The sequence below is a fragment of the Leuciscus leuciscus genome (genome assembly GCF_965113295.1).
Source record: "Leuciscus leuciscus genome assembly, chromosome: 18".
In the NCBI taxonomy this organism is placed as follows: Eukaryota; Metazoa; Chordata; class Actinopteri; order Cypriniformes; family Leuciscidae; genus Leuciscus; species Leuciscus leuciscus.
Window position 1 is genome coordinate 25,400,903 of NC_138742.1, and position 25,316 is coordinate 25,426,218.

The 25,316-nt window shown below is 37.4% G+C and overlaps 1 protein-coding gene across 1 annotated transcript in view; it reads right to left on the bottom strand.

The window, feature by feature from the left end:
• The window catches only part of samd10b (sterile alpha motif domain containing 10b), a 79,364-nt gene that overhangs the window by 29,332 nt on the left and 24,716 nt on the right, over positions 1–25,316 (bottom strand). The window contains exons 3-4 of the mRNA XM_082145300.1: positions 15,317–15,495; positions 739–907 (exon numbers count right to left, since the gene is read on the bottom strand). Coding sequence (XP_082001426.1) covers positions 739–907; positions 15,317–15,495 — 348 coding nt within the window. The remainder of the gene's footprint in view (positions 1–738; positions 908–15,316; positions 15,496–25,316) is intronic.

The following is a 25,316-nucleotide window of genomic DNA, read 5'->3' on the forward strand; positions in this document are numbered from 1 at the left end:
CGTTCTCGTGCGTTCATGTTAAGTGCATTTTTGGGAAACGCTCGTGGAATTGCTGCGAGCGTTCGTAACCTTGCACGTAGAAAGCGCTCTTAAGAGCTAAGATACATCGTTATCGGGAAACCCGGCCCAGAGCGTTTTCCCACCAGTGGAGCTAGTTGATAGATTAAACTTTTGCCGTATCTGGTCGGCAAAACTACGAACACATCTTCCTTTTTTAAGAATGACTTCAGTGCCATTTTTTGTTCTTTTCTCAAAGAAAAGCTTAACTCCAAGTCTTCCAGAGTTGCGGCCAAAGCCGTTTCGAAAGATCGCTGTTTGCCAGCAGCAGCAGCTCTTCTTTGTTTTCAAGTAGCAGGGAATTCACACGGAACCGTCACAACTCTGTCGTCATTATGTTAAGCCCGCCCACCGACTCTATAAACGATGTAATTGGAGTTTGGTTTTTCCAGCTCGCAAGCCAACGGAGAGTTGCTAGACCACTCTGCCTGCAAAATAAAATTTGCTGCCGCTAGGGTGCGTCTAGATTTCTAGGCTAGTTCCATCTGGCAGTATCTCAAAATTTGCATAAAGATAGGTGGATAGAAACATAGCTAATGATTCCCTCGTAAATAAGACATGACCTATGCATGAACTATATCAAGTCTATAAAATATCCTAAAGAAGTTTTCATGACATTTCCAAGTCTGAAAAACAGGTTATCCAAACGTGTACTGTGTCATGAAGAGAGCTGTGCTGTACCTGTGATGGCGTGGTGAGAGAAGGCCTCCACGTAGGTCAGGTAGTTGTGGGGACAGTGTTTCTTCAGCCACTTACACACGTCCTGCTGGGTCCATAACACTACTGGTTTGCATAAGCTGGAGAGCGTTGGGCTGGTGTGGTACACAGTGAAGGCCTCTCCCGGCTGGATCTGTGGAGTAGGGAAACATCATTATCAGCGTATTAGTGTGCATGCTAGGTGTCTACATCTCTAGTTCATATGCTAACCAGGAAACACTCCCACCAGGCTTTAAACTCGAAAAAAGTATCTTAAATACAAAAAAAAAACTACAGATTGGATTAGTAGGCAAGAAGAATGTGAAAAAATGTTTTGCTTTCATATCTTCAGGGTGTACTTAAAGAGTACGTTTTTCTTTGAAAGCGCTAATTAAAACAACTAGCGCTGCATGCTTCTGTGTAAACAACGCTCTTCTAATTACACGCACACTTTGTTCTGACTGCCGCAATGAGCAGAAAGATTCATCAAAACACACTTTTTATGGCTCTCTGCAGCAGATTCTCGCACAGTGGGAGCTGTGATAAAAACTTTTACTAGGATATATATCGTGACTACTACACTATAGTAAAAGTTTAAAACTTACATTGTGGAAAGTGCCTTGGAACTTGGAAAATTGGAAGTCACAATGTCTTATTTCTAAGGGCTGTCAAAGTTAACAAGCAAATGATGGAAATATCTCTGTAAAGCCTGAAATGGGAAAAAAAATTACATTTAACATTTTTATCTCAGTTGCCAGCCACTCTATATCTCTCAATAATATGAATAAGTAAGATGATAACGTTGTGATTTTTGTGATCAACGTTCTGTAGTTTTTATTGTGGAGGGAAAAACAACTAATGCAATGATATGATTCTAATGCTAATGATGGTTAAAATATAAAAAGCCTGATGGATTATATTTGAGACTCACATTTTAACATGATTTTTCCCAAAAATGATGTATGGATAATCAAATAAACCGAACTTGCTTCAGTCCAGTAAGTGTTCATCTTGAAATATTAATAACAATATAAAAGGTATTCTTGTTTACTTTTTAAAAACCAGTAAAGATTTCACAGCTAAAACACACGTGAACCACGACCTGAAGGGGGACGTTTTTACAAAACAAAATTTGCGTATAAAATATGATACAGTATGCTTTATAACCATTTACAGAAAAGACTACACAGAGGATTGCTGCGACTGCCGTTATTTGGTCACACTTTAGTTTAGGGTCCAATTCTCACTATTAACTATGACTTTTGCCTCTAAACTCCTTATTACTGCTTATTAATAGTTAGTAAGGTAGTTGTTAAGTTTAGGTATTGGGTGGGATGAAGGGATGTACAATATGGTCACGCAGAATAAGGCATTAATATGTGCTTTATAAGTACTAATAAACAGCCAATATCCTCCTAGTAATATGCATGCTAATAAGCAACTAGTTAACAGTGAGAATTGAACGCTAAACTAAAGTGTTACCCATTATTTAATAGTTGACAAACTGAACATTAATCTGAAAGCACTGAATTATTAAGGTGTTTGCCACATTTACTGTTGCTCTGTGAAAGTTTCGAAATCAACGCGATCGACTTTTGCTTGAGGGAGAAAAAGTTTCCCATGCAAATTTCGCGAGTATTTCTTTCGCAAGAAAACAGAAAGCTGCTTGGTTTAAAAGTGACTTCTGTGTAAGCTGTGCTTCATACTTCACTACACACTGACAACAGACAATGAACCGAAATTTCGCAATTTCGCAACCTGTACTATCATTCCTTCAAGAAGTGTGTATTTCAAATAAAAGGACTATGGTCAGTCAGAATAATGGCAACTCTTGTAGCAAAGAAAGTATTTGTTGTCAAGAGCTGCAGGTCACACATTAATCAACACCTAATGGCAAAAGCTCATTTTCACTGAGGAAACATACAGAGAGAGACAGGTATTGACTTTAGTAGCAGACAGAACAAAACAGGGGGAAAAGAGAGTGAAAAAAAATGACTGATTCAGACATTTTCAGAGTAAGTGAAAGATGGCTCAACATACAGGCGCGCACCTGTGGAAAAGCCTGGAAACATGATTCAGTATGAGAATAAAAGAAAGTCATACACAGAGACGAAGCAAATGAAAGAAAAGAATAGGCAAGAAAAGCAAGGATTTAAATGACAGAATATACCAGTAATATAAAAGAGAAGTCATCTAATCCTATGCATATTATTTCTCTGTGTAAAAGGATTCATATTTCTGCTGGTGTAGGTACTTTACATGAACAGGGTACAAAGGGATAGTTCACTCATAAAATGAAAAGTCCATCATCATTAAGACCCTCATGTTGTTCCAAACTTGTTTGACTTTCTTTCTTCTATGGAACACAAAACTTGTTTGTTGTTTTCTTTTGTTCATACAGTGGAAGTCAATGGGCTCCAATGTTGTTTGATTCAGAACGTTCTTCAAAATAGAAGAATGAACAGAAGAAAGAAAGGTTTGAAATGACACGAAGGTGAGTAAATGATGACATATGACTCGTATGTCGGTGAACTGTCCCTTTAAATGAACATCGAAATGAAAAAAATCAAAAAATTATAATACTTAATATAATAATATTTAAATTGAATAAGTGGATTTTTCTGACCCCATTGGAAGATTTTTTTCATTTTATGTCATTTTGCATATGAAATAAATGTATCTTGATTTAAGAACGTTTAGATATTTGTACTGGAAAACAAGGGAAAAATCACTTGATTTACACAGACATGTACGCTATTACACCTTAATGCCAGGTTAAATTAAACTATATGCAGCTTATATAACATATCTAATAGTTCTCACAGATTTGTGCCTTTAATGTTTACAGAAAATAGTAACCAAAGTGTACCATATTTATGGAAAGTGCTGGGAAATGAGAATGAGGATGAGACAGAAAGCAAAGAGGATCTGGTAAGAACCGCTTCACCATCAACACCTCCTCCTCCCTCTCGCTCCCTCTTTCCTAGCCATCCATCACCTCTATCTCTTCCAAGCCAGCCTCTGGGCATTAAACAGCCACCCTTGAACCCATGAGACCCGATTCTGTCCAGCCTGAAACATACAGTCATTAATAATACACAGGGGATTGAACCTGTGAGGAGAGGGGCGGCCCAAACTGGGCGGCCATTTTGTGAGATGAGTCTGAATGCTTCTCGCCGATGCATGATTGGAAGAATAGTCATGTCCTCCTTAGCTATACATATGTATACACTACACTGTTCCGAAGTTGAACTTTCTATTCATCAAAGATTACTGAAAAATATTATGCAGCGCAAGTGTTTTCAACATTGATCAGAAATGTTTCTTGAGCAGCAAATCAGCATTTAAGACTGATTTCTGAAGGATCATGTGACACTGAAGACTGGAGTAACGATGCTGAAAATGCAGCTTTGATCACAGGTATAAATTATATTTACAGTTATTTTAAACTGTAATAATATTTCACAATATTACTGTACTGTATTTTGATCAAATAAATGCAGTTTCATTGAACATAAGAGATTTTTTTTTTAAAGTGTATATGCACATATAAATTAATTTATACAAATTATGAGCATAATATACTATTATTTTTGTAAATATTGGGTTTAAAGTCCCCCTATTGTGAAAATCCCGTTTTTAATGTTGTTTATCATTTTATGTTTTTAATATGCTTTAAGACAAACCATGTGCAAATTCATAAGTCACACCATTGCTGAGTATTTTGCTAAACTGCAGTGAATCACAGACAGTCTCAAAAACGCGGTTTGAAATCGCTGGCGTTTCTGACGTCACAAACTACCTTGTAACCAATCACGTCTTGAGGGGGGCGGGCTTAGGCATATCATTAACTATGAAGCAGGGGAGTCTCAAAAGAAGTCAGGTTATCCCCGTATATTTTTCTGTTGATATGAAAAATCAGCTACATTTAGCAATATAGCGGGTGAATTATGTGTATGATGTATATTACGATGTTATGATGAACTATGTGCGTTTCTCCACTGACACTCTGGGTTGTTCAAAGCGTTTCTAAGGATGCTGGTTTTAGATTTTTTGCATCTGTCTGACTCTGAGATGGAGAACGAGAACATGTTTGTGTAACGTTAGCAACACATCATTAGCTGTTTGATAACGTAGTCAAGACAAAGGCTAACCATATTAATTACTGTTATGTGTCCGACGTCGTAGAGAGCGATTCATAAACGCATCACCGTTCTGATACATCGACTTGCAGACGAGCCTGTGTGAGTGAGTGGAGGCAGTGCTTATTTGCATATTCATGGATCCGCATATACTAAATGAAGCAAGGGTGTAGAGTTCAAACTATTTTAAGGCATGCGAAAAAAATTCACAGGAACACAACGTTTAAATATGTCATTGTGGTGATCAAAGTTGAGTTTTAAGAGATAAAATGATTGACTACAGCGGGTCTTTAAATAGTGAAACATACAGGCACCAAAATACAATCCCATAATACCGGACCTTTATAGTATATGGACTAAATGTCATTTTTGGAGCTTGACAGGTTTAGAATGATATAAGGGTGAACAATTTCTTTCAAGTAAATGATTGTATCAAGTTTCCGTGAGAGTTTATGAAGTCTAGTCAATACATGAGAGCTCTACTGAGTGTATCTAGTTCTGCTGGCTTATTATTTCATGCCTTTTTACTTCATATTTCCTCTAGGGCTCGTGTTCTGAACCTCTACTATAAATTCTTAATAAGTGTGATTAATATGTATAGATTATTGAAGTAACATCATCCGAGTCTCATTTCATTTCCCCCTCAAAATGTCTCAGTTGGCCACAGAATTCCTTCATATGTTTCTTCATCCCCTTTCCGACCTCCAAAACCGTTACTTTTACTTTTTTGCCAACTTCTTCCAACTGTCCTCTAAGTCTCTTTCATTTATTCTAAATCTCTCTCTCTCTTCTTCCTTTACTGTCCTGTATTTCTCTCGGTCTCGCTCCTGGTCCCTTTATTCTCCCGTTGGCATATGTTCTTGATGTCCTGGCACTGAATGTCTGATTTTACCCACTGGAGCTGAATCAGGGATTACACTTAAAGGCATTGACGGGTGACATCTCTTTAATATTCCACCGGCTCCTTCTGTCTTAGAGATCGTTTTGCTCTTACAACCTCAGATACAACCAGAGATCACAATGAGTTAGCCGGCTCAGTCTGAAGCACACAGTGAGTCTGTTAGCATGTAAATAGGTGATGTCACACTGACCTTGTTGTGCTGCTTGTTTTTTGACTTAAACATGAGATTCTGCTCGTGTTTCCAAGTAAATCCACTGCTTTCTGCCTAATGTTTTCCTGCCTGTCTCCAGCTCATTTCAATTTAGTTCAATTCATTTCATTTCAGTTCATTTCAGTTCAGCTGACCTGATGTAATTTAGCTGAACTGAATTCAGATCAGTTCATTTCTATTCAGGTCAAATCAGTTAAATAGTTTATTTTAGTTAATTATAATTTATTTTATTTCAGTTTGGTTCACTTCAGTTCAATTCATTTCTATTTAGTATACAATTAGTGCATGTCAGATTAAATCATAAGTCATTTTAGTTCATTTTATGTCAGTTCAGTATAATTAATTTGACTGTAGTTTAGTTCATTTCTATTGAGCTGGGCTCAGAATAATTTTGTTAAGTTAATTTCACTCCATTTCTATTCAGGTCAGTTTAATAATTTGTTCAATTAAGTTAAACTTCAAATCAGTTTATTCCTTATTAGGGCAAGTCAGTTCAGTTTGTTTCACTGAATTGAATTCATCAGTTCAATTCAAATCAGTTAGGTTGAATAGTAGATCCATTTAGCAGATTACATTTAAAGTAACTAAATGTTACTTAAGTAACAAGTAATTTAGTTCATTTTAGTTCAGATCAGTATTAGTATGTATGTGCCAGCCAGAGATTGTAGTAACTGCATTATTTACATCTATTTGTTTACAGCCATCATTTTCCAGACTGAAAATGTATTTATTTGTTATGATTAATTTCAAGTATTTGATGTAAACTATTGTTTTTATGGTTAGAAAAGATAATTAAGGTAAAAAAGAATAACGTTAGTATAAATCTACTTCTACAGGGCAATTTCTTTTATCTGGAACATGTACAGTAACATGTTCAGTGGTTAATTTCTGAGTTAATTAGCTCTCTATTCATAATCTTTCTATTTTACATCCTTTAAATCTGTGTTGCTCCTCCGTTTATCCCTCTATCTGGTTATGTCGTCCTTCAACGCAAACATATTCTTTCTTAGGTAAACCTTCACTCCCGCTTGTCTCTCCATCTCTCTTTTTCTCTACAGACATCCTCCAATCCCACAATCCTTTGCGCCAGAACAGCTTACATGCATAAGAACTCAATGATCCATCTCAGCCTGGTGACAACTGACTGATTTGAGACTTCAGATGTGGCTTTGCATTCATTATGAGGTTTCAAAGTGTCACCACAACATCTGTTCACAAATGCAGGGTGAGAAAACAAACTCACAATTCGGAATCATCTTTCTCATTTTTATTGGCATTCATTAATTCATCCGAGATTAACCAACAACTGCATGCTGATGTGAAAACATTTAGCTATTCAGCTTACTTATGGCAGGCTGGCCAAGTTTGCTGACTTTTGGTAATCTGTGTGCTTTTTCGAAATTGTTTTGTGCCGCTGATGGGGTCGGTAACCTTCACAGTAATGAGGAAACTAAACAAATCTGGAGGCCAATCTCCTCTGGCTGTCAGCCTCAGGTATCCTCATCACAGCTCTGCTTTAATGGACTAAACTCACTGCATGCTAAACAACATTTGTATGCGCTCTGGCATTGTTCCCGTGAAGGAATCAGACAGTTTACTTCTTTTCCTCTTCCCATTAATCCCATATTTAGTCTGTCTTTCTCACTCTCTCGTCCTTTTCATCTGTAATGTCGTGTGTAAAAGACTTAACACCAACAGAAATTCAACTATACTTCAGAATCTTTTACACAGCAAAACCAGCCAGAAGCTATTCACTATCAATGAAAGGTGGCAATTTCTGGCAACATGACCGATAGCAACCAGAGCTTGCAAAACTTTGGGTTCTTTGCAAGCGAACACAAAGTTCTTTGGGTGAACGCAAACGTTTTTGCAAGGGAACGCAACGTTTCTGGTGGGAACGCAGAAGCATTGACATTTTTTCCTCCCTTTTCATTTTTTTTTTCATCGCCGTGTCCCTATAGGAGCTCAGCAAGCAAAAGCCGTCATTTCACCGTCTAGGTTAACCATAGACCCAATATAGTCCGGCTATGAGTAACACACTTCTAGACAAAATAACCTTGAATTTGGTTCCATGTCAAAAATAACTTGCGATATGTACGATATTCCATCATGTAAGCAAAGTAAACAGTGATTACAAAGTGTTTGGTTTCATTTCTTCACTCATTTCATTTCTTTGTTCTATAATTGATGACGAGTCTATTCTTGGGCTCTGGTTTAGACATCTATTAAATTTTCACTAACAGCCCAGATTTTGCCTTGTATTAGCCTAGACGTCTGGGCTGTGTTTGGACGGCTATTAGACGTCTTTTAAACGCAAAATTGCTTGCTGGGTAGCATCCATTGCTGAGGTATTATTAGGGAAAACATTCTTGGGAGATGTTGTATTCAAGTGAAGGCAAAATAGGGAAGATAATGTTACCACTGTTCTATTAGATTTGTTTCAGCCCCCGTTCAGGGAAATATTAAAGCTAACACAATGTAACTTTTGGCCTTTATGTATAATATAAAACGGCATGATGTGACACGGAAGGGCGAATGACGCATGTATATGTAATTTCCCATGAAATCCGTCCAGGGAGATTGAAACTATAAATCATTATTATAGGTTTATTAAAGTGTATTTGGGTAAAGCAATGACAAAGTTTGGAAGATTTCATATGAATAAAACATGATCTAAAAAAGTTACATATAGCATAGGTTTAAAAAATTATGCATTATGCAATTGCATATAGCATTCTACGTGAGTTTGATTCATGCAACGATATTCAAGAGCTGTGCAGTCTAGAATTTTCATTGTAAGCTGCAAGAAAAGGGATTACTAAAAATATCTTATTTTATTGTTAATATATTCAATTTGTGATCATACATTCAAAAGCTGTGGCCAGTGGTGCCACTAAAAATGTTCATCCAGAAGTAGGAGCGCCCACTAAAATCACATTTACGGCCACCTGGTGATGTGTGAATACCCCATAAGGATTTAACTGCCCTCACTAAAGGCATCATTTATCTGCATTGTCTGAGTACACTGAATAACAAAACTGGGGTAGGTATAGATTTACCTACAATACATATCATTACAATGACATGGCAAGTCACACATTAAATTAAACTTGAAATTTTGAAGTAGAAAGACTGAAATAGTATGTTCTACGCACTCAAGTTAGACTGTAGGTACTATGTGAATATTAAAAAAATTTGCACAATTGTTTTTTGTCTTTTACCAAATCCTCTCTTCTTCAGACCAGATAATTTTTACCAGCTTTGTTAGAAAACCAAAACCACCCCTCAAATTTTTTAATATCTTCTGAAGAATGTGTTTCTTAATGATCTTCAAAACGACGAAACAAGAACATCTTGTAGTAGGTAATTAAATAAACTGCTTGTGAAACCATTCTCGTACATAGTTCATTAGTCATGGTCTTGGTCGTCCTAATTATTTCTATCCTTGACAATCTTGCCAACAGCAAACTGACACTTTTGCTCACCTCGAAATAGCAAAGGTTTATCATTCCCTCACCAGTCTTCAGCCAAATACAGTAAATTAATGTTATCTTTAACACAAATCCCATCAGCAGAACTCATTTTCATGCCAGGACTGGCCCCAGGAGATAAGCCGTGTCAGAATAAGCCACACAACATAACCTCTTCCAAAGGAAATCATTTTGCCGTTCTAACTGGACTCTATTCCCACAACCAATGCCAAGAGCAATCATGTGTAATGGAAGTTTAATCTAAGAATATGATTTGGTAATGATGGGATTAATGACCACCAAGTATTTTCAATCACGGTGTCATAATGTCATTGGAGACTGGGCTTGTGAGACAGCCAATTAGACAGCAGGACAGCTTGACTTCTGCTACATGATTACACAACATTCTTCATAATACCAGGTTGTGTGTCTCACATGGCTGTAGGTGATATGATATAATAGTAGCATATTAATTGTTAGCGTCCAGGATGTTAAAAGAATAATTACTTTTTTTTAACTTAGAACATCATGAAGGAAATATTTTGACAAAGAGCTCAAACTGAGTACAAACTGTCTTTAAAGCCACACCGCGGAACTTTTGCGGGCGCTAGGGGCGCTAGACCTGTAACTTTCACGTCTAGCGCCCCTAGAGGCCACAAGCGCCGCAGCACTGTCGCAAAAGTCTGCTCCATGAGTATATCAGAGCCTATGGTCACGTGATGGCCGTAAAGCGATACGTTCTCCAGGTCACATGACCTGGCCAACGACGGTCCGTCTTCTCCAAACTTACATAGGCGGTATTTCAAGAGGGCAGCCCCGCTCGGAGCATTAATAGTGTCAAACGCTGTATATTGGCCTGAGGAATCATTTAAAATAACTTGTATGCGTCAACTCTTTAGGTCACAAAGTCCACGGTGTGGCTTTAAGTGCAAGTGCAATTACCTATGGGAAGTATGGATAACATTTTATGTTTCAATCTGATATAGTTTGCACTATATGTCTTTTCAGTGTTAACATGTAGTTCTTTAGCTAGCGTTAGCATCAATGTTCTTTGTGTATTTTTTAAGTATCAATGGTGTTAGACCAGGGATGGGAAAGTCGGTCCTGGAGGGACACTGTCCTGCAGAGTTTATCTCCAACCCTAATGAAACTCACTTGTCTGTAGCCTTCTAGTAATCCTGAAGACATTGATTAGGTTTGTTTGATTAGGGTTGGAGCTGAACTCTGCAAGACAGTGTCCCTCCAGGACCGAGTTTGCCTATTCCTGTACTGCCATATATTGACGTGGATCAGCATGATCATCTCTGAGTTTAATTCCCTTACCTGGCCAACAAAATTACTGGTCTTTATGCTCGTTTTTTGAGACTTTCTGATTCTTCGGATGTACAGGTGATGATTTTTCTGTTGTCTCCACTGGTAAAGCATGATAATACATGTATCTGTTGTTTAATTTTCACTCTTTGTGTCACCAAACAGCGCTATGCTACATTCAGACGTAGCTGCTGCCATCTTACACCAACTGAAAGCACATTATCCCTTACTAATCATATGCTTTCCCACTTATTACACTGCTACTGACAAAATAAATAAATATGTGGACATATTGATTTGAGCTGCTACAACTGATAACAGAGACTCAAGATTTATTGCATATAAACCAAGAATCTGTGGTGTGATATGAGAGATATTAAAATAGTACAGAGGTTTCAGTTACCTGGATGGTCTGATATGCAACATTGCCATGAATGACCAAAAATATTAGAAAATATCAGATCGATAAATGTTGTGATTGTCCAATCAGGGTCAGGCAGAGAACTGTGTAATAACCAATGTAAAATATTTTCTCCTATTTTCACTTAAAATGCAAAGAAATCAATTCCAAGGCAAATTTCCTACTGTTTTTCAGCAAACTCAACGGTCCTCTGAGAAATCTAATCTCGTCTGAATGCGAATGTCTGTGGTTGCATTATACTAACGCTTCTCCTCGTGTGTTTTCTGACCTACCTGTGCTACCGTTTGCGCACCAATCTCCTACATGCTTTCATTTCATTTCAATATGGATGGTATCCAATGAAAACATTTTATTATAAAATTAATGAATAGAGCCAAATTGTGGACACTGCGAAGACGGCCCATTTTAATATCAATGTCATGTACAGTATGACACGTCTAGATTTCTCTGCTCTTCTCTACTAAAAACTGAAGCTGTCCTCTATCCACCAGTATTGCAACAAAATACATTACAAATACAATAACAATATGTTCAGATTTTAAAAATCGTGTAGTGTATTCCAGCCTAATGTATTTGAGAAACCCCATCCCAGTCTGTCAATAACATTGTTTAGTTTCGGTATCTATGTAGCCCCTCCTTCTGAAACATGCAATGTGCTCTGATTGGTCGGCTGACCATCACTTTTGTGATTGACCAATCACAACAGTGTGTGTTGTGATTGGTCAACTGCGTTGCATGTTTTAGAAATGGGAGTTCAGAAACAGTGCTAACTGATGTAGAGAATTACTCCATTTGGAGTGACTTTTTCAGGCTCAAACAGCAACATTACACACTAAAGAAAGTTGAAAACATAAAAAAAAACATAATAGGTCCTCTTTAAGCAAAATTAGGGTGCGATAAAACCTTCGCAGAAACAGAGTTTAAGATAAAGTTTGCTCTTAATTCTAGTTGCCATAACCTTGAATTTCAACAGTTAGCTGTGAGCCTGTGTGTTTGAATACATGCCAGTGACCTTCTCCAATTCACATACACACGCACACACAAGTGCACACACGCACACACACACACATGCACGCACGCACGCACACACACACACACACACATCCAGCAGCCCTCATGCAATACTGAGCTCATCTGAGCCAATCCTGAGACCAGGACAGATGCATAAAATCTGTTCTATTTAAAGTGATTCTCAGAACACCAGAGCAGCTCCATTTACACACACGTCTCCTCACAGTTCACTGTCAACCGGGGAAAAAAAAAGATGTTTATCATATAATAACCACACGCTACTGTCAGCCACTCCACTAAGCCTTTGTTTTAAGGTGACACATTACAAAAGGATATTTTCCCAATTCACGCCATTCAAATCAATTATTCTCAACATAACAGACGGAGCGTAAAGAACGTGCTAATCAAATCTGGTAGTTAAAATCATGGGTGAAAATATTTTTTTATGAAATAATTATGGGCCTCAAGGTTGATGCATACAAAGAGGGACTAATTAATTTCAAGTACGCCTCTCATTTGTCTCTGGTAATAGAAAAAACATGCGTATTATGAGACACTTCAGATCAAGCTTAGCCTGATTCTTGGCTAATGGTTCTTATAATGAGATGCTATAATATCCAGACATCAGAGGTGCATTTTCCTCATCATGACAGGTGGAGTATGAGCCTGTTATGATGGTTTGGGTGAGCAGTGGGTAAGAAGGGCTAGCACTGACAAATAGATCAGAGGAGAAGTTTACACACTGCAAATATCATGAAGCCAATGCTGTAAACAAGCAAACGTCTGCATGACCTTCAGAGCTTTGTCCTTGTAAAAGGTATAAAGAAATACAACTGTTGGCAACCATTAACAGTATGAAAATATGTTATATAGTTCATTGAAATTAAGGCAAATCTGAGCACATTGTTGAGATCTCTTCTGAAACTCCAAAGGAAACAGTTAAAGGGGTCATGAGATGAGAAATTAAATTGGCCCTGATCTTTTGACATATAACAGGTCTTTTTACCATTAAAAGTTTTACCATTAAAAAGTCCTTTAAGTTTCATAGCTTAAAATGTCCTCCTCATTATAAACAAAGCATTTATTTAATCAAGCGTCTCGTTTTGATATTGCAGGATTTGTGATGTCACACTGGCAAATATTTTTGCATATGACCGCCTCAAGAGCAAGACATCGATGAAAAGTTTACATTATCGCACCATAGGCTCCGCCCACTGGCGTTCAGTCGCTTAACGGCTGATATTTGCCTACACTGGATGTGGACGTCATGTCGTGACAAAAGCAAATTAGAGCCCATTATAATCACTGACGCTGTCTACACTGGATACAGTATACAGATGAGCAATCAGTTTCTGACATACTTCACTTTGAACTGTCCAGTATAAACAGCTTGTTTGTGTCTCTGTACAGTACGGTGGCCGAGAGAGCTCAACGCGCTGCAACTGAAGAAAACACATGCAAATAGAAAAACACCCGCAAAATTAAGAAAACATCTTCATCAGTTTCACAACACATGTGTGCTCCAAATACTCACAACACAACCAAATACAGAAACGCGCTGCAAAAGTTCACAACACAACCAACTCAGAAACGCGCTGCAAATAGGACAGAACACAACGGAAATGTTTCCGGGGAACCCAATAAGTGACAGACCCGGCTGGGACGTTTTTATTGCTCGTGAGCATTACCTATGCCCTAACGTTACTCCCTTAAAAGGGCAGACGGCAGAGCCCTTGACGTGGGCACTTTGGAGGGAGCGGGGCACTTGTGTGCCATTATGTAGCCGTTTGGAACGGACTTGATGAAGGGAGCAATGAAAGACAATGTAATTTCCTCATTATTTTCACCTGGGATGTTCCCATGACAACGCAGCGCCGTCTCATATTTGGACCTCTTATATACTGTCTATGATTTGGACCCTTCATTCTAACATTTCTTATGAAACTTATTTTAACATAACATGAATGTGTACAATGTAACTGATGTATATATTAAAATCTTTCCCTCATGTTCTTTTTCTCTATCTTTTTTCTTTCATTTATTTTAGTCTTCAGCTCATTGTTCTTTTCTGATTAGTATTCTTATGACATTGAACATATTATAAATACATTTTGTATATTGTATACAAAGTTGTATGTCATAAACGTGTAATCTCTGTATGTTTTGCAACAAAAATTAAATAATAAATTAAATTAAATTAAAGTAGACAGCTGTAAGCACGTCCCAGCCGGGTCCGTCACTTATTGGCTTCCCCGGAAACATTTCCGTTGTGTTCTGTCCTATTTGCAGCGCGTTTCTGATTTGTTTGTGTTGTGAACTTTTGCAGTGTGTTTCTGTATTTGGTTGTGTTGTGAGTATTTGGAGCACACATGTGTTGTGAAACTGATGAAGTTGTTTTCTTAATTTGCAGGTGTTTTTCTATTTGCATGTGTTTTCTTCAGTTGCAGCGCGTTGAGCTTTCTCGGCCACCGTAGTACAGACTTCAGAAGGATCCCAGTGTCTGAAACAAGTGGATGGTTAATTTTAATGGCGTCATGGATCGCGTTGGAGGATTTTATGTTTGTTCGGAGCGTTTGACTGCAGATTGTTTTGTAAACGAGGCACAATGTAACTTGTAAAATTCGCAAATAAACTTTTGTTGAAGCAGTCAGCGGTATTGGATCTGACAACAGCTACATCACAAACCTTAAGTAAATGATTTCATAAAGCTTTGTCTGAAAATGACGGTTTTATATAGATAATGTTTTCAAACACTTACTCGCGTCCAATAACGAGTGGGCGTTGATACTGTTTTCAATGCAATGAAGTTAGCCAATCATAACAGTGACGTATACTGACAAGCCTTAAAGGAGCCACTCCTTAAAAACTGATCATTTCAGACAGAGGGTCAGAATTAGAGTTGAAAATAATAGTTTTTCCGCATATATATTTGTTTTCTTTCTTTTTTTTTTTTGGTGCAAAAGCTTTACTAATATTATAAGTATACCTCAAGGAACTTATTAAAATAATAAAAGAAAATCCATGTCATGACCCCTTTAAGATGGTAATGAGATGTCATTAGTGACTTTCTCTCCTGTGGGGAGTGTGGTTGTGTACCTGTATTCCTTCTGTGCCGGGCTGCTGTAGCAGTTTGACCGTCCTCCTCGTCACCCTCTGCCCGCGTCCTTCATGCCAGGTAAGGTTGCCCCCGGCCCTGCGTGGCAGCTGATAGTTCAGCTCCTCTGCGGAGACTGTGTGGTCCAGCGCAGCCCGACAGAAGCTGAAGCTGGACGCAGCTGTGGAGGACAGATGAAGAGAGATGTTGAGCACATCCCGCCATTTCATACACGGATCATTGTCATCGGTACAGGAAGCTCCATGAATTAATTATTATGTCAATCACATTAAATTGATCAAAAGTGACATAAAATAATTTTTAAAAAATTTATTTTGAATAAAAGTTGTTCTTTTGAACGTTCTATTGATCAAAGAATCCTGGGGGAGAAATGATTACGGTTTCCACAAAAATATGCAGAAATAAGCAGCACAACTGTTTTCAACATTGATCATTTCAAATCATCATATTATAATGATTTCTGAAGGATCATGTGACACTGAAGACTTGAGTAATGATGCTGAAAATTCAGCTTTGCATCACAAGAATAAATTACATTTTAAAATATACTCAAAACTTTTTTTTTTTATTGTAATAATGTTTCAAAGAGACGTGAACAATGCAGGCAAATTATTATTATCATGTAATAAATTATCATGTATGATTCAGTACCTGGCAACCCAACATGCCTAGTCAGCAAACATGTGCTCGAAGTCCAGAAAAATTGAAGAATAGACATTAATTCTTCCTCTAAGTGGCCAATGAGGGACAATCTTTAACCCCACCAGATACAGGAGACGGGTGAGGTGTTTCAGGTCATGGACCCGCTGAGCTGTGTGTGTGTGTGTGTGTGTGTGTGTGTGTGTGTGTGTGTGTGTGTGTGTGTGTGTGTGTATAAAAATGCAAATGAAGCACATCAGTATGTCAGTGTCTGTGTCTGTGTGTGTGTGTGTGTGTATAAACATGCAAATGAAGCACATCAGTATGTCAGTGTCTGTTTGTGATGCCACAACATAATTATCATATACAGGCTCTCCCATGCATACAAAGTATCAGAAGCCACCCACTGTGTAATACTATTCACTTAAAAAAAATAAAAATAAAAACGTATTATGAAGCAGTATGTACTATGCAGTATGCAATAGAAAACATTTCAAACAGTCGCATGCTTCATTGTTGTCACAAAAGCTTATCAAAACAGTTATCATCTTGGAAATAACATTGGTTATTTTGCAGTGAATAAATGCATTTTAAGATTTTTTTTTAAATATCAAATAATCACACTGGAAATATAAGGTCAGGTATTCTGCTCATTTAGGCAAATATAAAACCTATGTAAAAACAAAAAATATTGTAGTATGTTTTACAATATTCAAACTTCACTCACTATTTCAAAATTTCAAGTTTAATTCATTGTGTTTCTTGCATTTTCTTTGAAATTATTTGCGAAATGTACTAGCAATTTCTAAGTGACTGTTATACCATTATTCAGATATGCCATGCATATGGGTAAGTCTAATATTATGTAAAACATGTAAGAAGTGCATTATGATAAAGAATCTCAGGTGAAAAATGCTTACTTGTCATCAAAAATAACATGACAATGCAACATAACTTAGTCGCAAAGAAACAGAAGTAGAGACAGATCTTTTGTTCCATTAAACATGAGTGGATAAGTGGATGAATCATTCACAATAAGATCTTAGACATGCATTTACAAAACCAGGATACAATTTCATTTCATGCCGACTTTATTGGTAATAAAAAATAAGAAGCGGTAACATTTTATGTTAAGGTGTCCTTGTTACAGTGTAATTATACATTTATTTACTGAGTAATATTAATTAACAACATGTACTTACTTACATGAGCAGAAGGCGCTCCTCTTTCCTAAATCTAACTAAATTGAGTTGATCAAACTTAAATAAATTTAATAGATGACACTATTTAAATATTTTATGTTAGACTCATACTCCTAATTAGACGTTTAATTAAAGTAAACAAAATTTAAACATGTCATATCTATGAAGGGTCTGAATATTTTTTTTTGAGAGAAGGGTTAGTGTTAGGGTGAGTTGTATGTAATTATGCATCATTTACTGTCATTACTACAGTAGGCACATGTTACATACAGAATGTAACAGAGACACTGTAAAATAAAGTGTTACCAAAGTTGCTTGCTATATAGAAATTTCCTTCTGTTTAAATAAAGCTTCATTCTGCAGAAATAGTACAAGTAGTTTAGTGGTATACCATTCCGAATATAGTTAATTCTCTCACTTTTCCCTTTCTGCAGTTCACACTCCTGAGCTGCTTTATCCAAACACACAACTGCAAATTAAAATAAATAAAAAACTACAGGTGTGCTTGTAAAGGCTGTTGGTCTTTCTTTTTCTGCCCCCTGGCTATCTCTCTCTCTCTCTTTCTGTGTATCTACCTCTCCCAGTTGGCTTTCTTATGTAAGCTGTGTTTTTTTCCCAGCATAGCTAATGTGATCAGTGCTACGAGAGCACTTGGTAAGTACAAAATATTTAATGAAGGGTAAAAGATGCTACCAGCGCATATCAGCACGTAAGAGATTAAAAAACAAGTCAGTGAGGAAGAGAAAGAGGGAGCGAGAGATCAAAAGGGAGGAAAGACTGTAAATAATACATTAATGGCCATTCACAAAAACTCACAAAGGGCTGAGGTAGCCCTACACAGCTTGGAAAAAGTTTTGTTTGTCTAGTTAAGCTGGTCTCAAAGCTCTTTGCATAGAGTCTCATTGCGTGAAGAGCTCGAGCCCATTGTGTTTCGAACAGTGCTGCGGTCGCCGGTACCTCTGTGTTAACCGAAGGGCTATAAAAGCGACTGTGGGAAAATTGAAACTCTGGGAAAAACCGGTTTAGAAGATGCTGACAGCTAAAACAAAAGTGTTTCCACCTATCAAAACCATCCCAAAGGGCAGGTCAAGTTCATAGTGTAATCATGGGGTGATGGGAAAGAGGGATCGTGGGGCAGGAGTCAGGGTTCAGTGATGCGTTTCCTGTGTCTGCTTTTCTCACTGTTCCCTCTCTCTCTCTCTCTCGGGCAGTCAGGAAACGAATTACTGCCAATCAAATCCGTGTGAGGCAAAAAATTTGAGCTCTCTACACACTGAGATGGATAAGAAACACATCCCGTCAGTCAAAGAAAGGGGTGTGGTTAAAGACTGTACAGCATCTGTCAGTCATCCATAGGGGGTTGCGGCTGAGAGTTGTATTTTCTCTGGATATCCTGCACAATCTACCCATCTGTCCAAATCTCTGTGTCAGCATTTCAATCAGAGAATATGAACTTCCACTTGGTATCCCAGAAGGAGACAATGGCTGCGAAAAACAGTACACCAAAAGAATAGCATGTGTGAAATCTTAGTGTTCATAAAACAGTGGGCGAAAATCACCTGGATTGTGACTGATCTGAAACAATCTACTGTACATAGGCAGTTATGTTCTGGAATGAATCACTGTTTTAGATAGATAGCACTTTATTGTCCGTGTACAAGGAAATTTGTCTTGCAATACAAGCTCCAACAATTACAACACAACAACTTAAAAAAGCTAAAAACACAGAAGCATCAGTAAAAATATAAATAGATACTTAATTAATATGATGGGGGCCCTGCCCTGCAAGAGTGGTCTTCAATAGCCATAAATATATGGTGGGAACTATCACTTCTTTACTCTCCCGTGTTGATTCAGCAGAGATATTGACAGAGGAACAAATGAGTGTTTATATTAGTTCTTTCTGCATTCTGGGACCCTATAGCGCCTCCCGGAGGGCAGGAGTTGATACTCCCGCTGCAACACATGGGAAGAGTCCTGGGAGATTTTGTCAGCCAGTCTGATGGTGTGCAGTACATGGCTTTCAATGAACGCGTTCTCCACTGAGTGTCCCACCAATTTGGAACAGATTCCCAGGAGCCGTAGAATCCTGGCCTTCAGATGAGCTGAGAGAGCTTTTAAATGAATCGGTTAAAATAATAATTCAATGACTCGCCCATGAACACACGCTGGCTGTATTTAAAATCACCTCATTCAATATTCTCAACATTACTCCACTGAAATAGTCCACTGAATGAGTGAATGAAAATGAGTGAGTGAATTCAGACACTGCGTGTATAGGGGGCAACTAAACCAATGAATTCAGAAACGCATACTAGCATACTAATCTTAGCATTTTTACCATATCTTTCTATGGCAGAAAAAGAAAGAGTAGCATGCATGCTAATATGCAATTCCGAATTCAGCACTTATTTTGACCCAAAATGAATCAGTATTTTTTAACTATTTTGGTTGAGTGATTGATTCAATGACAGTCGACACCTACTGGTGCAACGATGTAACTTAAAGCAGTCACTAAAATATTCCCACCACTAATACACTTTCAGCCATTCACATTGGATTTATAAATATATTATGAATATATAAATAATAACCTGTGTTTCCTGGAATATGCAGTTTGAACTATAGGTTTGCAAATACATGCAATACCAAGATCACATTGTTGATTTTGGCAAATCTTTACCAAGAAATAAGTCAGATGAGGCATTCTCTGGACAACTGATGACTTTGAGACAATGACACTGTGTCTCTTTGTCTTTAAGACTATGTAGATAATGCCGTGGAGACAGTCTGGTGTAATTTTAGAAAGCAAGATTATTTCTGACCCTTTCAGAATGTGAACTTGTCCAGAACTGATCTTCAAGTCCTTCAGTGTGAAGAAGACAAAAGGCGTTCTCGACACCGCCATCAGAAGAGGGGAGGGGAGGAGACAGAACGGAGAGGTCAAATGTGGACAAAAGTCAGAATATTTTCATTAAATATTCTGGGAGGGAGATGTACAAAAGCTCTTTGAGTGCTGATGCAAGGCACTAAACCGCTTTGATACATGTAATAGAAGACAAAGAAAGAGAGAGAGATGGAAACAGGAGCAAGGACCGTTAAGTAAATGCAAAGAGAGAGAGAGAGAGAGAGAGAGAGAGAGAGAGAGAGAGAGAGAGAGAGAGAGAGAGAGAGAGAGAGAGAGAGAGAGAGAGCTGGGATCTAATGGCAAATGCTTTCGACCCTGAAAAAAGAGCCACTCTCCTGCCTGATATGATTGATGGAATGGCTTAGATCTTCTCCTGCCACCGCGGAAGAAGACTAATTATGAAAGTTTCCAAACTTCATTTGACATTTCCTTTCTTTTTTAACAGTCATTAGCAAGCAATTACCCTGTGGTTTAGTGTGGCTTTTGGGAAGGTCATACAGAACCAAAGCCCAAGGTAAATTACCAAAGCACTTTTGGAAAACTTATTCCTTCCTAAAGAAGAAAGTCCTCTTATTAACTGGATGAACTTTCCCAAAGGCTCCAAGACTCCTTCACCTATCAACAAAGTAAGCAATCTAAGGCACTTGCACTACCTTCATCCCTTCAAAAATGGCACTTTCTTCCTGAAGAACTGGACAGAAAACTCAAATAAATACTTAACATGAAAAAAGAACACTTAAACAAATTATAAATTAATTTCTTTTTGCATATGCACTATGTAAAAGTTTATACACCTATCTTTATAATTGCTTTTTTTTTTTTTGCTTAAAATAATACTTTATTATTACTATTTTATATTTCAGAATAATAGTAATGTCATTAAAACTATGAAATATCCAAATGGAAGTATAAAATAAAATAATAAAATACAAATTGTCACCCTTTGTCTATATTATGCCAAAACATGAGAAACAAAAAAATCAGTGTTTTTATTTTTATGTTTGTGAAATAAGTCTCGTTTACTCATTTGATCAAAAATACAGTAAAAACAGTAATATTGTGAAATATATTATTACAACCTAAAATAACTGTTTTCTGTTTTTAAAAAAAAAAGTAATTTATTTCTGTGATCAAAGCTGAATTCTCAGCATCATTACTCCAGTCTTCAGTGTCACATGATCCTTCAGAAATCATTCTAATATGATGATTTGATGATCCACAAACATTTCTGATTATTATCAATAAAGCTTAATATGTTTGTGGAAACCATGATAATTGTTTTCAGTATTCTATCATGAATATAACAGCATTTATTTGAAATAAAAATCTTTTGTAACATTACATTACATTACTGTCACTTTTGATCAAAGTAAAGTAATCCTTGCTGAATAAATGGTATACTGTGTCAATGTACCATGGTATCGCTATCTGATACCATCAGAAAAAGCATATACATTAAAAAAAAAAAATTTATTACATACAAAGGAAGTGTCCTCAAATTTAAACTTTTGCACTTTAAACTACAGTTAACATGAACAGGTTAAATAAATATAGCCAAAAGCTAATTAAAAACATATTCCTGAGATTACCTTTTCAATATATAAGTCTATTCCATATCAGCATGTCTTCCAGCTATAGTGTGTTCAATCCGTGGTTAGTATTTACCAAGGGGAAGCCCTGCAGGGACAATCTTGAACCCCAGAAATGAAGCATGAAATTATTCCATCTTGACCCAGCTCTAGAGAGCAATTCAATCATGTTGCGAAAAATACCGTAAAAATATAAAGTTGTTCTCAAAGAATGTGTTGTGAACTTTCTCATCCATACAAACTAGCTTTAGTACTTAGTAGGCAGGGTGAATAGTCCCATCTCTCATTTTTTTTCACTTCAAGATCTCCAAAAGAAAATTCTTTTGCCCAATGAAAGCAAGCAGAGACAACTTCAGATCGGACGTGAGTTCAGTTTATGTAAATGGTGATTCACAAAGTCGACATCACATGGTTAAACCTTGGACATTTCAGTGAATCTCCAAGGCAAAGCAGCTTTAAACTTGAAGTTTAATTGGTATTTCTAACTTTTCTGTTCAATAAAATGCTATAATTAGAAATTCAACTTCACTTTACTTGAGGGGTTATTCAGTTTCTGGCATATTCAGTAACATGCATTACTAAAATGAGTCTCTCCACACTGCAAACAGTCAATCTGTGGGAGATCAAATTGCTCCGACAGCCAGAAGTTCGACCTGGAACGGAGCAAGATTGACAGGGGAATAACAGGAGATCTCCCGCTGAAAAAACAAGTCTGAGACGCCCTCCATCAACAGACAGAAAACATCATTAAACAAGAAAAACAAACAGAAAGTATGAATGTTGAATCATGGATGTGTGTGAATTATTCATGCTCACTGACTGCCTCGTCACGTCACACACAGACCAAACCTTGCAGAGAGAGAGCTATGTTCCCCTATAGCTCCTGTAGCTGTGATGTTTTAAATTATATCCATAAAAGAGATGATAATTTAATTGTGAATGCAAAAACAAGTGAACATCTGCGGAGTTTGGAGGGAAACTTTGACCTTGCAGGGAAACTTTTTTTATACAGACTTCATTAGCATATTCAGCATCATCTGCATAATAAGGATATTCAAATATTCACTTATAAGATCCAGTAGTCCTTCTATTTATTCATAATACTGCAATATTGTTTAATCTCCTAACCCTTTCTTTTGTGAATTTGCTGTCTCCGTGAGCTATTGTACTGAATACATATACAGATAATAATAAGAGGAAGGAAAACCACCAATGAGATCTCAGTATAAAGGTGTGGTCACAATTACTGTTTTTAAGTGATTTTCCTCAGGAGAAAACTGTAAAAAGTAATTAGTTGGCTTAACTTAAAAAAAAAAGGGAGGAAACCCGTTGCCTTAAAATTATTCAGTAAATAAACTTTATGTGTAATTGAAAAAATTAAGTTGTGTGTTTACATAACCACTTTTTTTTTTCAATTACCCCTAGCTAATCTTAGTTTCCAGGCCATAATTATTAAATGGATCTCAAGGGTTTTTGCTTCAATACCCATATTTTACATTAGTCATCAAGTGATGACCCAATACAGTCCCATTACTGTGCAAAATATTCATATTTATGCAAATACAAAATGATTAACACATAGGTTGAATAGGATGACAATTTTGGAAATGCACAAATCATAGAATAAGTAAATATTGTATTAATCTCTTCAGAAGAGATCGCTCAGATCTACCAGAGTCAGAAATTTCAACTCAAATTCACATCCCATCAAAAGACCCAGTTATACTATCCACTTTCATTTCATAACTCTCTAAGTCTCATAATATCTATTTTTATTTCTCCCTAAAGTCATTTCAGTAGAAACATCTGATACGAATTTGACACACATGATACATATTATGAAACATAACGGACAGCTAAATTAGGTCTCCTGAGCATTGAAAGCAAAAACACCTTCCTCTGGGACAAACATTAAAAGCATTCATCATTGTAAACCATCCAACCATTAGTAAGTAAAAAAAGAAAAATAATTGTACCTTCTATGAAACACTGAATGGCAGCTCTGTATGCCGGAGTAGTGCCGGGCTGAAGCACCATTACCCTCTGCCCCCTCATGGGCCTGCCCCGCCAGCCTACCTTCACCCCAATTCAGCCACGGGACTCAACCGGCCCGGCCTGTCCACGACTGGGACCAGAAAGGGCAAGAACAGCCACTGTCCAGAGCACAGAGCTTGTTACTGTGCATTTTGAGGTTGTTGAAATAGGAGAGAAGAGCTTACGTATAGTGATCTAACGCCCTGCCGCATATAAACACAAAAAATATAAGCCAATCAGATTCTCCTGACAGATCAATGGAGCTAACCTCAACTCTACTGTCCAATGTACTCAACACTGGCCGCATTCAATACTGTATCGACAGTATTGACTTGGGAAGTGTGCGTCTGTGGATGAAAACAAAAAAAAAACTTCATAAATGTCAACTATGATTTGACAGTACCAATTATAAACAGTGTTTTTAGCTTTGAATGGATAAATGGATAAATTATTTAGCCATTTATGAATTATGTACATATGTAGATGTCAAAGTTAACATGCTAACATGTGTAATTGAATGTGTTTAATGCTGTTATTTCTCTTTCACAGTCAACGTATTTCTGGGTGATTTCTAAAGCTAATTCAATTCTCCACATTCAGAGCTCACTCGATGCTTCTCTTGAATTGTCCAAATTAAAGGGAATGTGTATTTAAATTGGGTAATTTATGTAGTAGAAATGTGAAATAATTTTTGAATTTGGAGCCTTCTAGACTGAGAAAAGCCCCAAAAAAATATTTTTGGCTCATGTGGATGAAAGACAACAACTCCCAGAATGCACTTGCTTTACTGCCCTACGAGGCCACTCCCAAGCCACGCCTACCGGTTACAGAGGGCAGCTACTAGTTGACTCGAAACTGAAAAGACGCCGTTTTATCAATCAATGATAAATTATGGGGATATTTTGGGGATATCTAATTTAATTTTATCAATCAATAAATTCCTCTTGAAACAAACTTTGTTGTATTATTTTAATTTAATACTGTGAAGCTGCTTTGATGCAATCTGTATTGTGAAAAGCGCTATACAAATAAACTTGACTTGACTTGACTTGACTTATCGTGAGTCTCCGTGACGAGTCTGCCCGGGATTTCGAGATCGCCCAAAATGTCCGGGATTCGGCTTTTGCGTTCTACACTCGCCATTCATTATGTTTACTGTGGCGAGCAGGACGAGGCTGAGGGGCGCGGGAGAACGGTGCGAGGCCGGTGGCGTGATTACTGATGAGTGACACCTGTGAGACGCACCGGTCTCGTGGGCTATCTCTCACAGAGGAGCGGGAATTTTCTTAGCAATGCTATAACGCACATCAACCGATCACTTGTTTAGCGTTCACGTAAACACTACATTCAGATTCACCAATCGGAATGAATTCAGTTAGATTGAAACAAAAGGTGTGCATGTAAACAATGAATGGCGACTGTAGAAAGCATACGTTCTCTCTCTCACACACACACACACACACACACACACACACACACACACACACACACACACACACACACACACACACACTCTCTCTCTCTCTCTCCCTCTTTAACAAAAATGCATCACAGACAAATGGTTCAATATTATTATATATAGAAGTGGCTGGCGAGATTAAATTCGCAA